The 22,095-nt window shown below is 42.2% G+C and overlaps 2 protein-coding genes across 6 annotated transcripts in view; one reads left to right on the plus strand and one right to left on the minus strand.

Annotated features, from left to right (window-relative positions):
- Positions 1-5,898, plus strand: part of ESR2 (estrogen receptor 2) — a 73,643-nt gene extending 67,745 nt beyond the window's left edge. The window contains exon 11 of the mRNA XM_090141786.1: positions 1,736-5,898. Within this exon, the coding sequence (XP_089997912.1) occupies positions 1,736-1,874 (139 nt within the window). The 3' untranslated portion in view covers positions 1,875-5,898. The remainder of the gene's footprint in view (positions 1-1,735) is intronic.
- A 1,101-nt stretch (positions 5,899-6,999) lies between these two features.
- The window catches only part of SYNE2 (spectrin repeat containing nuclear envelope protein 2), a 172,594-nt gene continuing 157,498 nt past the window's right edge, over positions 7,000-22,095 (minus strand). For 4 of the 5 annotated variants that reach the window (XM_090141784.1, XM_031605585.2, XM_031605583.2 and 1 more), the window contains 14 exons: positions 21,529-21,711; positions 20,027-20,164; positions 18,946-19,140; positions 17,832-18,114; positions 17,410-17,478; positions 16,475-16,611; positions 15,421-15,550; positions 14,086-14,297; positions 11,468-11,668; positions 10,978-11,106; positions 10,552-10,743; positions 9,825-9,914; positions 9,546-9,592; positions 7,000-8,882 (listed from right to left, as the gene is read on the minus strand). In XM_090141784.1, coding sequence (XP_089997910.1) covers positions 8,657-8,882; positions 9,546-9,592; positions 9,825-9,914; positions 10,552-10,743; positions 10,978-11,106; positions 11,468-11,668; positions 14,086-14,297; positions 15,421-15,550; positions 16,475-16,611; positions 17,410-17,478; positions 17,832-18,114; positions 18,946-19,140; positions 20,027-20,164; positions 21,529-21,711 — 2,232 coding nt within the window. In that variant the 3' untranslated portion in view covers positions 7,000-8,656. The remainder of the gene's footprint in view (positions 8,883-9,545; positions 9,593-9,824; positions 9,915-10,551; positions 10,744-10,977; positions 11,107-11,467; positions 11,669-14,085; positions 14,298-15,420; positions 15,551-16,474; positions 16,612-17,409; positions 17,479-17,831; positions 18,115-18,945; positions 19,141-20,026; positions 20,165-21,528; positions 21,712-22,095) is intronic. The other variant, XM_031605584.2, reaches the window with a different exon arrangement.

Consider the following 22,095-nt stretch of genomic DNA (forward strand, 5'->3'; position numbering starts at 1 on the left):
TACAGAATGTGAGGGATATGCCAGCTGTTGTGTTTGCTTCTTGCAGTGACAGAGTCAGTCTAGAACTTCATAATGCCCCTGAGGGACCCTCTTTATCTCTCTTTTTGTGAGACTGTCCTTCCTAGTGTGGCTAACTAGGCAATGTGATTAATATTAAAATGCTCTCTTAACTGTACTGTATTGAAGCATTCCTACATTCACTCCTGAAACATTTAGCAACAATAACACAAATTCAGCCCTTTGACAAAATAAAAATAAATAGTAATAATAAAAGAAACATCACACCCAGCAACCAAAACTCTTCTGTCCAAAAGTCCCTTTCAGTGCTGATCTGCAACATGGGTTTTGGAGGGACAAGGTGTGGTCTGAACTCTGTGCTTGTCGCAGGCCAAATATTTTGTGCACCCTGGGAGCCACAACTGGTCCTTTTACTCAGAACTCTAGCATTTTGCCATGCACTGCAACGATGCCACACTCTGGCTTTCCTCATGTGAATCACAGAATCACCAAGGTTGGAAAAGACTTATAACATCATCCAGTCCAACCATCCACCTATCACCAATGGTTCTCACTAAATCATATCCCTCAACACAACATCCAAATGTTCCTTGAACACCTCCAGGGTCGGTGACTCCACCACCTCCCTGGGCAGCCCATTCCAGTGCCTGACCACTCTTTCAGAGAAATAATATTTACTAATATCCAGCCTGAAGCAGCTCTTCTGCTCCCTGCCAGCTCCCGGACCACCTTAGGTTTCTCATCTCTGCTTACAATACAGTGGTCTCAAATGCAGGGTGCTGCAAATAGATGCTTTAATTTTCGGGCTCTGTCATCTTGAATTATTACCCAGAGGTCAGCTGTTCACCTGTCTTGTCTGGTGATGCAGGACCTTCAAGTGCTAGTGTAGAAAGAGGTCTTTTCTTTCCTCTTGGTCTTTATTAGGCTTTTAGCTCTTGAATTGCAGCAGAACATTTTTTTTTGGATGCACTGCCTCCTTCCCAGTCCAATCCAGTAGTTCAGCTGTGGGCTGGCTGGCTGCTGCTATTTCCACTGTGATTAATTGGGTACAAAGTACACTTGGTTTTCAGTCCCCAAACTCTGAGTGTATCTCAGTGCATATATATATGTGTGTGTGTGTACAACTGCTATCCTTCAGCAATAGCCATCCCCTGTCAATCTAAATAGTGATACAGCTGCAGAGATTTCAAGTCAGCAAAGTGTCACCATACCTTGCTGTGTGACCGAAAAAAGAGGATTCTTAAAGCCTGTAGTTATCTGCAAGATCTAACACAAGATCTAACAAGCAGAGAGGAAGCAAACTGCTTGAAGTTAGCCAATATCATATGGTATTCCTGCTCAGCCAGCTGGGAGATGTAGGTGGTTCATAGAGCTACGTGGTGTGAATTCCCCTTTTGTTTACAGCTGCAGCACATGGGTCTCCCGCGTTTATGGCACCAAAGAAGCTTTCTCTGTCATCTCAATAGGAGTGATACATCTGAATCATTTTCTGAAGACAGTTTGTGTTGAAAAGCACAAATCTTGGTTCTTTAGCTGGTAGATCACAGCCTTAGAGCATTAGGATGTTGTTACTGCCGCTAGCGGTATGTGATCCCACAGTCTGCAGTAGTTACATCTCTTAACTCATAAAAAAGGAACTCCTGAAGCCGTGAGTGTTTTCCTTCTCTGTACTGGTCATACATATCACTGACTTCATTTTGTCTGTTTTTCTTCACAGTAACAAGGGCATGGAGCATCTGCTGAGCATGAAGTGCAAAAATGTGGTCCCAGTGTATGACTTGCTGCTGGAGATGTTGAACGCACACACACTCCGAGGGCAAAGGAAGACCCCAGTCACACATCCCGAGTTTGAATAAGTTTCTCATTTCCAGGTCTGAACAGAACGACGGGGCTGCCCCGTTATGCAGGCTGTCCCCAGCCTCCATTTGCTGAAAGTTATGGGAGAAAACTGAGCTGCTGTGTTGGGACTGTTGGAGTGTGACCTAGTGCCAGTCCTCATCTCTTCTAGATTCACAGTGGGATATCTTGGGAAAAGATTGCGAGGCGCACACCTCTGTCTGTTTCTGACATTATAATAGCCGCACTTTTATAGTGCCTTCTGTAAGACTCTTAAAAGCACCTTATGAAATTAAGCCTCAGAACAGTCCTGCGAGACAGGGAATTATTGCCTCTCCTTTTTAAAAGCAACTGAGACAAAGAGATAAAGTGACCGGGTTGAGATGACAGAGGTCTGTGTCGGGGCCAGGGGTCAGGGCCTCACTCTCTGTGTCCCAGCCCAATCCTTTTAAGCACTGACTAACTGATCTGATCTTTTGGTGTGAGGCGGGATGAAATATACAGCAGCAGTGTTTGGGATGAATCTGCTTACCTGTGTGTGCTGGGCACTGGGCAGCACTGCTTTGCGGGTGATGTGCACAGTGGAAAGGAGTTTCCTTTGTTCTTAAATATGCAATGGCTGCATGGGCCCTCGTTTGAGAGCCATTCTGAAAAACACCTTGGGCCAGTTCAGAGCCTCTTCAGAAATGTGAAACCAAGCTTACATTCGCATTTTGTGAGCAAGTTCTTAACACCCGTGTTATTACCTGTGTATAATTCTTCAGCGCTTTAAACCAGCACTAAACTGCCCCCTTCTTTCAGTCAGTGCTGACTTTTGAAATGTGTTCTGTCTGTGAAATGAAGATGTTGTTTTATATATTTATTAATGGTGTTAAATCTATTATGACACTTAGGTACAAAAGGTTGCTCTGTGAACATCGTGTGCGTTCATATGTGCTCTGCTAACCGGGGCTTGTGAGATCAGCAGGGAAACGCACTGCATTCCCTCCCCTTTTGACTGCCTGTGGGTCTGGGTTCTGCCCACCCCAACCTCGCCGTAGGGACAGGGGATGGGAGGCTGAGCTGGGCTGCTGCCCTCAGGTTTGCTGCTTGCTCGTTCTCACCTGAAGCTGTTCCATATTTTGTGCAGGATCCTTCAGAGTTTGTTTCACAGGTGTGATGGCTTGTTTGAATTGAATGTCACTTGGGATGCAGGCTGAGGTCTCCCTGTGGTGCTGACTTCTGCATGTGTTTAACACCCGCTAAGGAAATTAAAGACTGCAAATAGCTCATCTGACCACCTCAGCGAAAAGCAGGATGGCACCATTTGTTCCAGTCACTGCCAATATTGCATTTTGATGTGAGCTACGATTGCAGTTGCTATCAGTGGAGGTGTTTTACTATAATACACGCATGTTCTTGGCATTGCGGGTGTGGTGACATTAAACTGGGACTTCCCCAAAAGTCCATTTTGAGCCTAAGTCTTTTGGATGAGGGACTTTGCGCCGTTCCCCCTTTGCATGCTTTGAGTATCTTGCAGATCTTTGATCCTGGTGTTTTTTGAAGCCCGGAACAGTATTTTTTATAGGAGGAGCATAAAGCATTGTCAGTGAGTTGCACAAATCTCTTGTCCTGTTTTTGATCTTGTACTATATCAGATGCTGCTGCTGTCTCAATTTTTACTGGCTACCTTTCTATTGTTTGTAAGAAATGTAATATAGCAGTGCCCTTCTAAAATATTTAATATTTACTACAAAAAAGAAAAGGTAAAAATGTAAGTACAGCCTTGAATTCGTTGGCTCCTTACTCATTTTGAGGGACGTTTTGCTGTGAAAAGGTATCTTTGGCTGCTGTCACCTCCCGGCCTTCCACGTTGTAGTGTTGTTGCTCTGATTTTCCTTCTCCTGTGTATTTGCTTTGTTTAATACAATTTTTCAAAGAAACATTTAAGTGCTATTTTTTGTTTCGCTATAAAAGCGCCGAGTTTATGTGCACTCCTGAAGTAAATGTCTGGGAAACTGGGAAAGAGTGGGTATCAGTCATGCAACAAATGTCTAAATGCCAATTTACACTGCTTTGATGCAGAAGGGCGGTGCTGCAGATTTGTGCCACGCTGTGATTCACATGTTGTTACTCACAGTCTAAAAGGGAATAAGATGTGATTTCAACAGATTTTGTTTTGTTAAGCATCGTTTTATTAAAAGCTACTACTGGTGTTTTAAAATAGGCAAAACCCAGGAGCTGTCACATCTGTGGATTAATGCTCATGTGTGGGCAAAGAGGGAGATGTATGTCTCTAGCATGGCATAGCTGATAAACAAGGACCTTGTGATAAGGCAATGGACATTGACTCCTGAGTAAGATGCTGTGTTAACCACGGGTCTGTACCCCACAGATCTTCTCATGTACTGCAGCCCAGGTGAGGAGAACATTTGTGTCCAACCCAGGCAGAGCTGTCGGTGCATTTCAGCTCCTGTACAGGGAGCATCTCCATGTCCAGCAGGAAAGAACAGAGCTGAGGAGCTACAGAGGCCCATCAGGAGGTGAGAATGTGGCTGCTCTGCAGCATCCCTTCCCTGCTGCACATCAGCATCTGCCACGGGGCAGGACCAGGCCAGAGGTGGCTGTTTCTGCCTGAATTGTGCTGCATTTCTGGGAGCTGTGATGAGGGTGTATGATTCATCTCCAGGAATGCTACACCTTTTCCAGAGCTCCGTGTTTTTGCAAATTACATTTGGTGTTGCCAGAGGGGAGAAGATGAGTGGGAAAATCCTCCCCTGACACAGTGCCTGATAGACTAGGTGCTCCTATGAAACATGCAGGAAAGCAAGACAGACAGCACATACTGTCTGCATAAATATGGTTAGTGCCATAATATCTAGGGAACCTGCTTAAGGTGGGGGTTGGACAAGATGCTCCAGAGGTTCCTTCCAACCCCTACAATTCTGTGATTTTTCAGTTAACTCCTTACTGATTGAGTGCTATACAGGGAACACTGTGATGAGCGCAGAGCATCCTTCTAACTGCTGGAAATTTTTGCTTTCCCCTTGATGGCATGTTGAGAATCAAAGACGCTTGCTGTGTTTGCATCATTAGAGTGGTTTAAAGAGCTAGAAATGCAGTGAGTTCTTGGAAAGTTGCCTCTTTATCCTTTTGAACTGTTACAAGTGGTCAGCTTTATCTAAGGTAAGAATTATTGTTTTGTTTTGAGAATATATAATTTAGATTTGTGCCTTTTTGTACACATATATTTGGCATCCTCTGTCAGCAAAAGATTCAAAGGGCAGCTCAACCTGAGCACACTGATACTGCTGATGGCCCATGGGTGTGATGGGGTTCTTTAGAGGCACAGCTCTGCCGCAGGATATTCCTGGCAGCTTTGGGTCCCAGCTATACAGAAAGCAAGCCGGAGCTTTTTACTTTGAGCTAGACACAAATGGCCAGAGCCTGCTTTTGTGTCCAAGGTTGTTCTTTCTTATCTGAGTGATAGAAAATAGCTGTGCACTGATGAAATAGTGTTCGTTCTTAGGCTGTGCTTTATCTCTCATATATTAAAAATGTGGTTGTTATGAAGGAGTCTATTCTGATCTTAGCACTGAGCGCTCATGCAGAAAAAGAGGCAACTCTCTCCCTTCCCTGTCCTTTCCCATGAAGATTAAAAAACTGCCCATGGCAAACAAGTTGCTCGTACCTTGACAGCTGATGTTTAAAGCAAGGTATGGATGTGCACGGCTTCATTTGAGATGCCTCAAACTGAGTACAGTCTGATGTCCTGTCACAGGAATTACTGGTTTTTAAGGTTGAATTTTGATCTTCTGGCCAGTTCCCTGGATGGCAGAATAGCTGACCTTGGCTGCTGTAAGCCAGCACAGCCAGGGACAGGAGTCATGGACATGCCTTGGCTGTTGTCACCATTCTTCTAAGAAGAAAGTGTTGGACATTATTATTTATGTCCTGCAAGATTATAACTTGGCAAAGTTAAGGATGTGGTTGTAGATTGTACTGACCCAGTGCCTAAACTAACACTAAGGATAGCTTTGTAAATGGGAGTAAGGAAAGCAAGTGGATTGCTGAAATGTATTATAACTTATTTCTAGTGTTTTACTACTCATCTGAAGTGGTGAGTTAAAAGGTGTGGTATGTTTCGTAGCCAAAGCTTCATTTTATTGATGATATGGATATTTTATTACTGTTGTTCCCTTCTTTTAGCATAGAGGTCGCCTACACTAACGTGGTTTTGAGTGTCAGTGATTTCTATTTAAGTGCATTAAAAGCAGACTGCAATGGTATAAAATGCCAGCTTCTGCTGCTACGGCCTGAACAAATCTTTTTACTCATCACAGTGTTGTGTAGTGAAGAGATACTGTATCCATGAACAGTTGTTTCTGCACATTTCCTATGTCTACTGTCCATAGAATTTTCTGAGTCCTGCTTCCTACATGGTGTTAGTTTCAGCAGCCTATCCTCACAAGATGGAGTAGAAACAGTGTTAGGAGTGAAGTTGGCACCTTTTGTTTGATGTATGTAATATGGATGGGAAAAACAAACCAACCAACCTCCTTCCTGTCTCTCAGCTATTTAGTTCTGTGACTTTGAGGTATTTTCCCAGTGATGCACGCGTTGTTCAGTTGTAGAACTGTTGTGGCTGAATAAACCAGTATCACAAAACCTACATATGTGGGGTTTTGCTCATTTCTTTCTTGTAGCTGATCTCAGCCTGCTTTCTGGAGCCTATAATGTGTGGAATCACAGTGTCTGTGGGTAAGTAAGTGTCTCATCCTTACCTTCACAGTCACTTTGTGTGCTGTAGGTGGGTCTGTCAGGTATGGGAGTTCTTAGGAAGTTTCACAGCTCCAAGTGGCTCCGTAGGTTTCAGAAAGATGACTTCAAGCCAAAGCCAGGTGGAGGCGTTTCAGTCCTTTGTACAACGCCTGTGCACTGCTGAGCACGTGTGCACTTGCTCTCCCTATTGCTCCTGCCCTCTTTTTTTTCCCCCATTCGTTGAGCAACTCAACCCTGAGTGCCTGAGTGAGAGGATGACAGCAGGAGACGGGTGGATACATATAATGACTTGTTTGAAGCAGACATTGGAGTCGGCCTAGGTATGGCAGTTATAAACTGGAGGTAAAACTATTTAAAATAGGACTGGGGGAAAAACATTTAATTTCCCAGAATTTATTTTTTTGCTACATTTTGAGATAATTTCATAAAAGCTCCTCATATTATACATTACATCAGCTTGACAATTTGATATAACTGTATATAATAAGGAAATTGCAGGCTATGAAATTCTCCTTCGACCTTTTAGCATTGTTCCAATTTTTTTCCCTGCTTAGGTTGCTTAATGGCAGCAGAACTGAATATCATGTCAGCAAGTGACTATTAGTCCTCGGCAGAAAGGTTTGCATGGGCATTTGTGACAACCCAGCAATGAAATAATGGCTAGAGTTGGCTGACTTCTGCAGAGCCAGAAACTTAAATGAGCTCCATCTGAAAGTAATTGCTTTCAAAATACAAAATGATGATAGTGGAGGAAGGAGAGTTTGGGGGGAAGGGCCCATTCCTACCTCTTGCTACTACAGAGCTGTGAAACTCAAATAGATTCCAGTTTGGAATTTTTCTTCTCTTGCCCTGACAAGCAAGAGAGTGGTAATGCAGCTTTTGACACCGTTGCATGAACATGCAAATATGTGGACTTATCAGGGTGTAGAAGGGTCAGCACTGCTGGAACACACCGCTGGTTGCCCCGCGCCGCACACACCGCTACTCCCTGCAGACAGTGGCAGAATTTTAATGAGTACTCAAACTGTACAACAGAAGCAATGGTGAAGCTGACTGTACAACGTTTCTCAAGCCATTGCCTACACTGTCAATTTCATACTTAAGGTGGAGAATCTTACAGCGAGTTTATATATATAAAAAAAAAAAATGCACAATTCTCTCCCCAGATCCTGTACACTATTCAGCAGGTTAAAAACTGAAAAAAAAAACTTTCGTTAAAAAAGTCATTACAGTATTTGCATACATCAGGGATAGTCTACATAATTGTGTTCATCTAGAAAATCTGTGCATTTATAAACCATTTCCATGCACTGTAACAATTCTGTATTTCAAAAGTGGTACAAAAAGACAACACAGCAGTCCTAACCACTAGAAAATTACATGTAAAACAAAACAAATGTGCATCCTTTTATTGAATGTGTCAGATGAATAAAACACAGTAACAAAGATTCGGAAAGATGCAGATTTCTATTTCCACCCAGTGATCACAGTACCAAAAGATACAGTAATGTGAAGTGTGTGCAGTAACTGGTTTAGGCAAAGTGCCTCTTCAACTGCTTGTTCATCGCGCCAACCCGAGACCAACTGCTGTGTTTGAGATTACTGTGAAGTAGTTTCTGCATCTAATAACTCAGTATTTGATCACCTTGCAAGCTTAAGTGCACTGCAGCTACAAAATAGTGTTCTATTGCATCAAAGTATAAAGTGTGTTGCTTACAGTTTAAAAATCTATAGAAAAAGTTCATTTTCCGTACAAAAATGCTGAATCTTTCTCAAGATATACACTTAGAGATGTGAAATTTAACACATTCCCATCCACCGGAGAATGCTAAAACGTGAGGCTTTATTGAGCTGCAGCACAGGTTTGGGCAGCAGGGCGTAGGGTGGGAGGGTGCTGTAGTGGCCTGTTTAGGGAACTAACACAGCATACAAGTTTCTGTATTTAACTACGTGATATCACCGTTTCATTGATGCCAGCAGCATAAAAATAAGCACCGCAAAGAGTGTGTTTTGGTATAACTGGAGATCCCTGGGCTTCTTCCTATGTTGGTGGAGGCCCATTGGTGTATCGCAGCATAGGATAGAAAGAACGGGCGAAGTTGTTTGCCTGGGTGCAGCTGTAGTCTTCCTCAGAAGATGGAATCATGCACGCCAGAAGAAGAAGCAGTAGAAAGAACAACTGTAGGGGTAAAGCTGCTCGTAACACACGGTAAAAGAAGGAGGGGGACTGAGGGACCACGTGAGTCGGTTGTGCGTGGCTTTCAGCTCTGAAAAGAAGACACACACACACAGAAACAGCACTTCAGAGTTTGAATTAAGAAGTTATTTGAACTGCCTCTCGGGGGTTTGTACCCTGCACCTTCCAGGGTACAGGGCTGCACTGCATAAGAACGCTTTAAGTGTAATTTCAAAGCATGCAAGACTGCTCTGGAGGAAGCCAGCTGCTAGATTAGCTTTATATTTCTTCTTTATATTTCTGGAAAAGAAATGTTTATTTAAAATAGCTCAGATCAGTGGGTTTTTAATGTATTTTTTGGATTGCAAACTCACATTTTCCCAGCAGTCAAACAAGCCACTCTAAGTACTTGGAAATGGACCCTGGAAAGCCACTGCTCCAGCCTGATAAGACTCTATTTTGCCTTTGTCACCACAATCAATCCTTTTAACAGACCCTAACATAATGGAGGTGACATTCTTTCCTTCATGGTCTGTTTTCACTAAATGCCTCTAAGGTGCAAGTTGCTTTGTACAAGTATGTTGGTGACTTGCTTAAAACGCAAATATGCCCCCATTTGGCTCAAAAAGATCTTCTCAAGAGGGAAGACAAGCTCAGATTGCACAGCAGTGCAGAAGCTGAGAAGCTCCATCTGTATGTTAGCTTACTTAAGAGGAACAGCTGCCTTACCACTCAGGTTAATACAAATTCATACCTTGTGTTGCTGTTTTTTCTGCCATCTGAAGTTCTCCTTATTGTGATCTGTTGAGACAAATAGTATCTATTATCCAGAATTCAGAAACTATAGCAATTAATTTCTTTCTTAAAAGAAGGCAGTTGTAGGCTTTCAGTCCTGCTGTAAGTTCTGTAATAAGGTATTCATATCTAAAAGGTAAAATGATTTCATCTGAGGAACCTTCAAGCTAATCACACCAAAATAAATCATATATGTTGATAGTGAAATAGTTTAAATAAGTAAATAAAAAATACTAGCCTTCTTCACAGGAGGGCTGGATTTCACTGCAACTGGATGATAGACTTCTGAGTCCAAGTCATCTGGAACTGGCAGGAATACTCTGCTATCCTAAAAGGTAACCACACGTCCCTCTTTAAAATGCATCATCAAAATTCAAAACAGATGGAGTTCAGAATCATCTTCCATTGTTTCTCTACAGGTGCACAGCTAAAGAAGCTGTAAAGAGATGCTCTGGTTCTCTAACGTAACAAAATGTTACCTGCTATGCTCAACCAGAAGGAACTGCTAAGGAACAAACATGTGCAGGTATTAACTTGAAAACATCTCTGATAGTTCTGATAAGCAGCGTATTTCTGCAGATTTCTGTGTGTTCATTACATGCTCCTAATCTGATACTTGGTAGGTATAGCTCATAGGATAAATCAGGTTAGAGGGGACCTCAGGAAGTTTATCTAGTTGAATCTCTTGTTCAGAGCAGGGTCAGCCATGAGATCAGACCAGGCTGTTAAAGGCTTTCTCCTGTTTGCTTTGAAACACATCAAGGATGGAAACTGCACAACCTCACAGGGCCATCTATTTCAGTAACCAACTAGCCTTGTAGTGCTAAAATTTTTACTTACATTGAGACTGCTCTTAGCTTTTGCAGGTAGAATTACTGACAAGTATTTACAAAAGACTGAATTGAAACGAATACGATTATTCATAAATAAAATAGACTGCTGAACAAGTATTTAAACTGACTCACCAGACTTCCTTGCACTGTTTTCAAGTCATGTGAAACTTGCTCAATAAGCTGTCTCAGTTTCTTTCCAATCACATGGACCTTCTCATCAGCTTCAATGTAATCTTCGCCATCAGATTTAAGCAGCAGGTAAGCAGAGAGTTCTTGAAGACAGTTTACTTTAAGTTGCTGTTCCAGCAGCTCCTTCTCCAGTTGCTTAGAAGAAACAAACAAAAAACAGTGCAACAAGCTGTTACTTTCATCTTGATGGATGCTCCCATAAGCGGATGAGCTTTAGAAAGCTTTAAAGAACAACTCAACCTGCTCGTCCAAGTGCAGTACACAGGAATTGCTGTTACAGCTACACACGAAATGAACATATTGCTACTCCTTTTGTGGTGAGAGCTATTGGCTTACTGGAAGAAGTGAGGTGCTACAGTCTCTACTTACCATTAACTCTTTCTGGCTTTCCAGTATTGTATGAGGGTCAGCATTTGGATCTGTGATTTGTGCTTCATTCCTTCGGCCTTCGGCACTTGCTAACCACAGGATTAGTTTTTGGCTCTGATCATGGAAGTCCTAGAGGAAGAAGTGAGAAGAGGAGAAGAAGAAAGAAAAAAAATATATTTTTGCAGCATTTTCAAAACACGAGACCCAGTGCAGATGAGAAAGAACTGACAATTAATTAATAACCAGGGAGGCTTTAGTTAAACGAGTGCATTCGTAGGATAAAAAAAGTATTTTCCAGTTCAAAGATATTTTTGCCAAACCCTTCAAACCCAACCAAGTCAAATTTATCATGAAAAGAAATAGGTGCTCCAAAATGTGAGCAACCATTCTGCAAACATGTAGAAGTTTGCCCATTTGTTCTCTCCCCATATCCATCCCACAGTAACATCCTCCAGAAGACTTTCCCATGTAAGCTGTATGTTGTATGCACCTGGCAATGCAGTAGGGCTTGCCGTAAACCTTTCCTCCAGTTGTCCAGTGAGTGAGTGGCTTTCTCCCAACGCAAGTTCACCTTCCGAAGCCTGTTCTGAAGCTCTTTGAACTCTGTGCTATCCGCTTTCTGGAATTCTTTGCTGCTCAGGTTAACTGAAAGCACCACTGCCTTGTAGTTATCAAATGCTTTAAGTGTGTCCTGGTAGGAAAAGAGGATTAGGAGCTTCTAAGAATGATGAAAAACTTGTTTGGTATTTATATAGCCCCACCAAAAAGAAAAAAAAAAAAGGTAATGGGGAAAGCTGTTTAACATGTTCCTTAACAGTACCTGAAAAGGTACCAGATTCAAAATTGGTGCTCTTTTTTATTTTCTTCACTTCAAAGAAAACAAAGATGCCTGGGCCTGTTCTATCAGTCACAAGCATTATGTCCTAATCCCCTTCTGCCCTTCCTTCCTCAGTGCTTAGCATTTCTGTCTCTTTTCTTGACATTTGTACAAATATTCTCATAGGTCATCACATGATATTTCTTTTGATTCACAGAGGTTTTGGCCCCCCTCAGAATCCTTAAAATAATGCTGAAAAGGACAGCTGGAAGTTTTCAGTTCATCCTCCTGTTCAAAGTAGGGGCAACATCAATCTCAGAGCATGCTGCTCAGGGCCTCATCCACTCAAATTCTGAGTATCTCACAGGATGGAGAATTTGAATGTGGGTCCCTGGTCCTACATCAGTCCACCACTATTGTGAAGAGTTCTCTCTTTTCTCTAGTCAGAGTTTTTGTCAGCCCCTTTCTGACTTGTCAAGGTCTTGCTGAATAGCCACCCTACCTGACTTCTTCCTCTCCCTTAAACTTGTAGAGGGAAATAAAGGCAGTTGTATGATACAACCATGACTTGGCAAATTCCACATTATGTTAACGTAGATTTCACTTTTTTTTTCTTTTAAGAGTGATAAACAATGTCTTGGTCCCTCAAAAAGTTTAAGTTTGCATCAAGGATAATCAGTCTTTTTCAAGTTGTGGGCTCTTGCAGTACAAAAGTAAGAGCTGCAGGATGAGTTCTGCACTAAACACAGCTCCGACTGAGATTCTGTTACAAACCAGTCAGAAAAGCAATCTATACATTCTCAAGATCTGCAGCCCACTTGTTGAAAACCACTGGTTAGCCACATTTTCCCCAACGAAGAATCCTGTATCCCTCCAACCAGCAATGTTTCGATATCAGAGAATACAAATAGTCCAACAGAGAAAACTAAATACCAGTAAGCCAGTGCGCAGCCAGACTGGTTTTATCCTTATCCAAGGCAATTGGGATGTCCTGAATGTCCTGATACCTCATAAACTTCACAGTCTTATACATATGCATGCTGGCTCTTCTAGGGACTCAGAGAGACACAAGCTGTCTACAAAGGGGATTTACAACCATCTGGAATCCTCTTTAGCAAATGCACAGGAGAAAAGCAGAACCTAAACTGTGCTCTTCGAAGAGGTCAGGCACCCAACCCCAGCCTGATGAGAGGCACCTGCTGCCATGAGCCAGGTGTCACTTAAACCTTTCCTTGCACTTGGTGCCTGAGCCAGGCTGGCACAGAGAAGCAGGGCTCAACCTGAGGCATTCTGTTACCTAAGTCTGCTGAGCCTAACACTCAAATGTACCTTGGCACTCTGCTGGTTCAACCTGCAGACCTTATTTAGTCCTACTTAATTTATGGAAGCTGAGAGTCACAGCAGGCAACACAACAAGACTTCTGAGGTTGACAAACGTTCACAGTAATGTGTCTCTAACTAACTGTTAATTACTCAGCTAAAAATTAGCAGAGGCTGACTAATAAGCATACTTTGTTTCTTGGTTTTATCTAATACATACTATTCAAATGAGAAATCTACATTTGCTGACTGAAAAATACAACCACACATTTTGAAATTTTGTATCTTTCAACTACCCAATTCTTGCTAAGACAAAAATGCTATTTAAGAGCTAAGATTTTCTGCAAATACCATGCTGCTAAAAAAAGAGAGCTTTAGGGCAGATCTTGCACAGTCACTCTGTTGGAGCTACAAAGAAACAAAACAAGAGCAAAACATGAGCTATGGCTACTGGCTGTAAAGTCTTGGCTGATTTTTTTTTTTTTAATTTAATTAATTTATAATCCCTTTCAGGTTTGCATAGAGGGGACTGGCACAGAACAGAGAACTGTGCCAGTACCACTCTTCAGAATACCCAACCTCCCCAGGACTGGGCCAGATGCTTGGCAGCTGGAAAGTCTGAATCTTCATTTTTTAAGCTTTCTCTGTATTTTTTTTCTAACAGGAAAAGGCCTAAAGAGAGATGTTTGGGGTCGAATGTTTTTGTTTAGAGAGAACAAATTGTCTTGGTAAGAAAACAGAAAAGGAGGAGAAGCTTTTATTTAAGCCTGGCTGCCTGCAAAACTCTACAGATGAAGGTGGCACCTTGCTTAACTGGCCTCATCAGTCCTAGCCAACACAGCTTAGCTCCTCTGTGCCACATACACACTGTTCTTAGCACTGGTGCTGCTGACATACCCTAGGAGCACAAGAGGTAACAATAAAGTGCATCAGCATCTCGAAATCCCACTTCTCAGTGTGCCATAACTTACTTTCAATTTCTTGACCCTCTGTTCCATTGCCTGCATGCTAGTTGGAGGTTTTGCTTTTTGCAGTTCTTCCAGCTCCTCCTCAGTTTTATCAAGCCAAGCAGAGACATCGCTGAGATCAGAGTTCACCTGCTGCCAGTGCTGCAAGTGCTGCTTTATCCTAAGTTTATTTCTGAGGTCTTGAGCTTGGATGAGCTCCCACCTATCAATAATGCCTACAAGTGACAGAACAACAAATGCTTACATGAACATTCCATAAAACAGATGCAAGGGTTTTAAAAGGTAAATTATTCTCCAATCTACCTTGGGCCAAATAACTGCTGCCATTTACTACTTCACTTTTTATTTCTTGAGATAACACAATGTAACTTTGCATGCTACCGGGCTATTTACCCATAGTAATGCTATAGAATTTTTATCACATCACTTCAGGGCTGTTTTAATTCAGCTGGAAGCTTAGGACAAGTACAAGGAGATGGAATTCAGTGAACCCTGTTGGAATCTGATAGATATGACAATGGGACAAAGTATGATGCAGCAGTTTGGACTTGGGTTTATGTTTCACCAGTTCATGGCTAAAGGAGATGCAGATAGCACTTGTGCAGTCACTAGCACTGTTTCTGTGAGCCTTTGTCAGAGGGTGTCCTATTCACCCCATGTATGGAATGTGGCCCATTTCTGATATCAGAAGCAGAAATTTAGCAAGCTGCAGCATATAGCTGCATTCTTCTTTTTGCCACTTAATTTGCTTTTACAATTGCAGTACAGACATGATCGTATTACAGTCTCAAGAACCTGAAACCAGGAACAGGGTCCAGAAAGGTTAAGAGAACCATCTCGTTGGCCTATTTTGAATTAAGGACCACAGCGAATACAGTGAAGAACAAAGTACATTCCCAACTTTGACAAAACATTTCTGTAAATGGGAGCTGTAGTATCTTGTACAGACTTTCAACAGCTAAGAGAATGAAGCCTGGCAACCTTATTTTAGACAAAGAAACGGACTTCTTTGATTTGAAATCTGAATAAAAGTGTTACTCCGAGGTACGCAGTATCCACACAAAAGTGAAATTCTTTTCATTCACTTCAACAAGTCAAGAGACTCATGTCTCTCAATTATGGCACAAAATGGAAAAGTCTGAACAGAAAACTCAGGCTGGACAAAATGAAGTGAGAATGCTCAATGATTCTTAGCAAAATGCATTCATTTGGACTATAGCAATTTAATTGTATTTTACTCCCAAGGCAAACGTGCTTCTATTTTTTGGCCCATTTCTGCTTTGTATCCCCATGAGCCTCAGGACAAAGACTACAACACAGTGCCTGAATGCTCTGTACCTGACTGCTTCTCTGCAGCTGCGATAGTCACAAGCTCTTGGTCATCCTGAGGTTCTTCATCACTCGTGTTAACAGATGTGATGTTCTCCTTGTTGACACTGCTGCTGCTTGCAGAGCTGAGCTGCTTCACCTGGAATGACATTTTGAAGGGTGAGCCCAGTGTGTTAACAAGTCATCAAAAGTCAAGCTTCATTTGTGTGTGCATTTGGATTGCTGCTGAGCTCTCACGAGTCAGATTTTGCACTGGGCTTCTGCTTCTTTGCTAATAGTTTATGCTGGCTCTCTATGTTTATTGGGAAACAAACACACACCACGTTGACGCTAATTATTACAAGACTGGACATGGAAGTGGCACTACATGTACCAGACAGCCTACACCTGCTGATGCTCTTTGTTAGATTCCAGTTCTCAGTAATATGATACTAAGGCTTTACAACTGAATTAATGGTGAAAAAAGCAGCCATGTAGCAGTACCACCTTGTGTATGAAAGAGGGCTGACAGTTGGCCCTCTGAGCCTGAGCTGATACACTGAGCCTGGGAGCTGCAGGTGAAGCCACATCTGGAAACCAGCCACCAGCAGACAAGAAGGCCTTCCCTCACTGCTAATCCCATTGAGTCATTTTTTTGATTGCCCTGAAGCAGATTAGATGGTGGGTTGCAAGCTAGAAAAGGACCCTTCAAATAAGTCTGTTTAGTAAAGGGAGATATTTTAAGTAAATACCAAAGGAAGATGTTCACACACCCTCTTTGGGAAGGTAAGCTCTCTCAAAATCATACTATGACCAGAGGATGGTCCTCTGTCATGGTTTTATGATTTTTTGACTGATTCTGATCAGGATCCTAACACGTTGTTCTGAATTGCTTTGGAGAAGCTTTCTAGTGAGTGCATAGATGGAGACTCTCAATGGTTCCCTGAGCCACCAGAAAGACTGTCTATGTTTCCATACAGTGAACATCCCCGCCACCAACGTATCTTTTCTCTGATGCTGGAGGAGGGAAGAAGATGGAGCTACACATAGCATAGGTTCAGTGCCCACACAGCCTCCAACTCACATAGCCTGGCTTATAGGGGGTGCTCGTCTCTGGACCAGACAGTACATCGCCAACAATCTCTGCCTGGTTGTATCGGTGTTTCCTGCAGACAGGACTCTCTGGAGAATGCCAGGGATGAGCTTCTGAAACAGCCTTTCCTGAAACAAATAAAATGAAGGCCATATGCCATGAGTGCAAATTCCCATCTCCATAAGGAAACTGTTGCTTTGTATTAAGTTAGAAAGCGCTCTAAATAAAATGGCATCGTTATGGCATAAAAACGACAGTTCTGCAGCTTTCCTTGCAAAGCATGCACATTTGCAAAACATCAACAGTGTTTCAAAGGTAATGAGATGACAGCCATGCAGTTATGGGACATTCTGTTCTCTTCTGGAAAATGCTTGAATACAGGGATGAGTTCAAAATAAATAAATACACAAAAATGAAAAAGGCTGCACTGAGGTTTTGGAAAGCTTGCATCCCAACAATACTAACACATATCTGCAACACATTTCGGCAGAGATGAGTCCAAATAAGTCCTGAACACTTGTTCTGCATCTAACAGACAGGACACGCACGGTTCTGTCACGCACGATGCAAAACGTAAAAAAATACTTTCAGAATTGGAATTACTTCTCTCAGTAATTACATAATTAAAATTGGAGACAACCAAAAAAGTGATACCAGCCAGAGCACACCACCAAGAAAGTACCAGAAGACTTTGGATCGATACAATGAAATGCATGTTAACCACCTTGGCAAACTCTAAATGGCATGTTTTTGACCGCTTTGTAATGTACATGTGAATACTGCAGCGTAAGAACACCATGGCAGGATGAGGCATGGTGTCCACACAAGGCAGGAAGTCAGACATTACGTATGAGAGAGGTTGAGGAATATAGCGTGCAGCACAGGGAGATCGCCATGTTCAGACACATGCATTAGCAGGTGCCTACCAGAAGATGCTTTCAAAGTTTTTGTGGTCATTTTAAGATATGCCTCAGGATTTTCAGTGATTTCTACATCTGAAAAAAGAATAATGTCATTTTCCTCACTATGCAGTATTTTCCAGCCATTAAAAACAACTGAAACAATAAGGGTCAACAAAGGCAATAAAATAAAAAGTTATTGGCACTATTTCCATCAGACATTTTTAAAAACTAAGGCTTCTTAAAACCTTGTTTCTTACAATATAAACTAGGTCTAGACAACACGATTCCCTCCATGAAAACACTTAAGAGAGGAGACTGCTTACATCTATTAACACTACCTGAAAACCAACCAACAATGTGGAAACAAGACCTTGATCCCCTCCCTTCCCACACACAAGGACACCCTGCAACTGTCTCCAAAGAAGCAGCCAGCAACAGGCTCTCACCTGACAAAGCACTGTAGTATGTCGCTTCTTCTTCGTCCTCGTGAGACGAAGAGCCCCCCACATCACCTGTGTGATCCCACTCGAGTGGGATGGAGTCAACACTGACAGGGGTCTCACAGCCTGATCTTTCATGACCTTGAGTAGGTGGCATAAGGTGGCAAAGGGACTGTGGGGAAGAGGGTCCCTCATTGATGGCCTTCTTATGCCAGGGATCGTTCTGGATTTCCCTGGAGTCTTCTGGATCCGTTTCATTTTCAGAGGTCTCTTTTTCATCATCTAATCCCTAAAAACGTAAAATATTGTTGTATATTAGCTATTATTAACAAGCAATAATTGTCAAAGATCTGCACTGCTAACTCGGTGACACAATACCACTAAGGACAGTTTTGTGGTAACTTGCAGTAACCCAAGTAACATGTCCAAAGAGAAGCATCATTTCTGCACCCTTCCTCTTTTGCCAAAACTACCAGCAACTACCACTTCTCTTCCAAGACACTCAACTACTACCACAGCACCTCTCTCTAGTTCGCAGAGAGGAGTCTGCAGTTCCAAACAGACTGCATGGATCAGCAATGAAGTGATGCTCTGGTATGAGCGAAAAGCTACTCTTAGATGTTCATGTTACCTACTCCACTTGCCTTTCAAATAAACGTTCTTTCTTTTTGAGCCAAAGCAAACTGGGGGTCAACTAAACGTTCCCAGCAGAAAGTAAAGAGCCTGCTGCTCCCCCAGCTCAGAGTTGCCATAAGAAAGGGGACTGATGGACCTCTCAAACAAATCCATAAAGAGATATTGTAAGAACCTTATTGGAATTAAAGAAAACAAAGTGATATAAAAAACAAGGAAAAGCTTTTGAAGCCCTCAGTTCATTACTATGTCAATATTAACTATGTGAGTTACTTTCGTGCCATCATCCAGACTGTGCATATGGAGACCCAACAGGAGAAAAGGAAGGAGACATGGCAAAAATTTAGCAAACTTGATACAGCTGCTGAGGGATTTCCTGCCCCTGTGAGCTCAGTATGCTTGGTCAAGCTGCTGGGGATAAGCACTAAGCACTGCCCTTCAAACACCAGAATCTTGCCAAAGTATCAAAACAACTCTTGCTTCTTACGGGATGTCTTGAAGTCAGCCTTTGATGGAAGCGGGCAACTCGCCCAAACACCTCCTGGCAGTATCTGTGAAGTTCTTCCAATTCATCTTCAATCAGGATAGCATCCAAAGGCTCACTCTTCTGAATTAACTGCTCTCCGAAAACGATTAGCTGGTCAATCTTATTGGTGTGCAGCGTTATTTCCTGCTGAAAACCCTATTTGAAACATACAAAACAATTAGACCACTTTCATAGCTTCCCTTCATAGCCTAAATTTTGTCCATTTCTTACTACAGCGAAAGGAAAAGCAGCAATTGGCATTGCTGGCTGATTTCATTTGGCAAATATCTTTTAACTGAAGAGGTGTAGAGGTTTGTTTTATTAGCAGGATTATAGTTCCAAATGAAGAGTTGTTTTCCACATGTGTACCTCAGTATGACTGCTCTGTCCTGAGCCTGCAGGGGATTGCAACATGAGAGTTCAGACCATCAGTTTATTTTTCCATTGGGTACACAAGATCTTTTTCTCAGCAGTAGAGAAGTTTGTCTGGTTAAGCTTATAGCTTACCAAACAGCAAATCTGCATCCCAATGCAATTAATAGTGTAGGAGAAAAGGGGAAAAACAGCATATAAGCAGGTAGCAAAGAGCCAACGTGTATTTAGAATCACTACACACGCATGTTGTCTTCTTTCTCTTAATGTTCCAGTTACAAGCAATGCATTCAAAGGAAAGACCTTACCTTAATACTGATTCAATTTCCCCTAGGAAAGAGTGCCTGAATTTAGGAATGCAGTTTTTACTATTAACCCACATGTGCTCTCTCCCAGGCAGATTTCACTGTCACTGACAGTACAACTTTTGGAGAAAATGGGAGGATAGAACTGAGCTTGAACACTGACTCTGAATTAGAACACTGTGCAGCTTATAGTTTAACACTGATTCAAAGAGCAACCTTAATAAAATACTGGTGTCCTAAAACAGCCTTACAAAGATCTGTTGCCTGTTGTAAAGCTCCAGAAAAACAGATGATTCTGTCAAGAGAGGGCAGCCTGATAAGATTAGTTTGGTTCTACTAAACAGCTGCTTTATAAGGATACGTACATTTAACTGGCGCATTTTGTCATCAAAGTTGCTTTTTGAGAAGTGCTCCACATTTGTCAGCTGGAGGTCCATTTCTGTGAGCCAAACAAGGATGTTTTCCCTCGTTGCCTCAAACTCATCTCTGCGATTGGTGAAGTGCTGAATAGAAAGAAGGAAGCCACTGTTATAAGAATTTACTAACTGAAAAAAAACATCACGGGAGCTTCCCAAAACAAGTATTTTCACAGCTGCTGTTCACCTTAATGGCTTTCAGGACACAAACGACAGTATGTCATGTATACAAACTCTACCCTTCCCGTAGTGATGCTGGCATGAAGTATTGTATGCCATCACACTGTTTGCATGGGAGAGGGAATAAAACTTCAGCGGCGCAAGGTACTTTTATAAAAATAATTCTTGCTTCCACAGTGCGTAACAAAAATACCTTCTCCCACAACTGTGCAAGTCATTTGGACTAAGGGTCGATCATTTCGTTTGTTCTAAATTTAGAGGAAAATTAGACAAAGGAAGCCATTCCCATCTCTAATTATACTCAAGTAATTAAAACTATGGCAATTAAAATCAGTAAAACAGTGGAGAGGCAAGATTGTGGATGTTGACACAGATGCAGTCGATGCACCGCTAGTCATGGAAGGCAGGAGGAGCCCTCTGCCACTATCTCCCACGGAAGCTGCTAATGGCCTTGCAGCTTGCAGTGCCCCAGTTCTCAGTGGATTTTCTTCTCAGAAAGGGAATTATATAACTTCCCAAACATGACACCTCCCAACTGCACCGATCAAATCCTGCCAGATATCTCACAGCCTCATCCATTGGCCATTGGGAATAAATCGTTATCCTGCCAATTGCTTGCAGCATTGCTGTATTTAAAAATCAGGCAGTGACAAGATTTCTGAGGGAACACCAGGGAAAATCTGCCCAGAAACCACTTTAACTTGACTTAGGAAAAATCATCCTCAACTACAGGACAGTTGTCTAAAAATCACATGCACACTCTTCAACAACATTCTTCTGTTAAGCAGAGAGCATAGCATGAGGCAGTGACAGCACATACCCCTCCATCACACCTCCATGCTTCAAGCCCAGTAGGTGAATCATAACTTGGAGGGAAGCAGAGCTGCATTGTGAATTCCAGAATGTTTGTATACTGAGGCCTTCTGTCTCTCTGCCTTTTATTTTTGGAAAGATGCAAGTGTATGAATGAATCTAGCCATGACAGAGATGACTAAAAGGAGTGCATGACAGGAGTGCTAAGGCCCACAGCACATTTTCCCAAATTTGGGCCAATTCCTCACCTATGCTTCTTCACTTACCAAGAACCCATCTGCCAAGGACATATTTGCACCACATACTTGGTGACCTTTCCAGAGGTGCCCTCCCACACTGGTAACTCAAGACACAACTCAACACAACACAGTTGCTCTTGAATACGTGTTTCACCCTTCTGTATCTCCTACAGGAACCCAAAAGTGCTCCTTAACTCCCTCACCTCACCACTCAGTTACCTTGAGTCTCCTCAGAATGGCAGCGACTCTTTTCTGGAGGTTGTCCCAGCGCTGGTTGCCTTCGTGTACCATCTGCTTCAGCTTGCTGGCAGAGTCAGTGCGGTTCTCGCGGGCAAGGCGCCTGTACTGCTTATTGATCAGCTCCAACTGAGTGAGCCGCTCATGGATTTGCCGTTGGAATGCCTGCAAAGCAATTGAAGAAACTCAGCCCCCCTGCTGACAAGAGAAAGAACTGGTATAATACTATCCATTGAGAGAGATGAAGATGCCTCCTCCCCTTAAAAAAAAACAAACACCAAGGGACTTTCCAACTACAGAATTAAATTCAGAGAAGGACCCATATTTAAAATCATCTGCTTAGCTTTAGCTCATTAGGAAGAAAAAAAAACAACAATAAAAAATAAAAATAAATCTTTAACTTGTAAGGGGGATTGTGTTGCATCAGAATATTATATTCTCCCCATAATAAATAAAAAAAAAAATGGAGACAAACAGACCAACCAGATATCTGGTAGCCATAATACTGCTATATTATGTATGGTTGCTGTATCTTAACTTCAAATTACA

Source organism: Phasianus colchicus, chromosome 5 (assembly GCF_987193195.1).
Source record: "Phasianus colchicus chromosome 5, bPhaCol1.hap1.1, whole genome shotgun sequence".
NCBI classification, from domain to species: Eukaryota; Metazoa; Chordata; class Aves; order Galliformes; family Phasianidae; genus Phasianus; species Phasianus colchicus.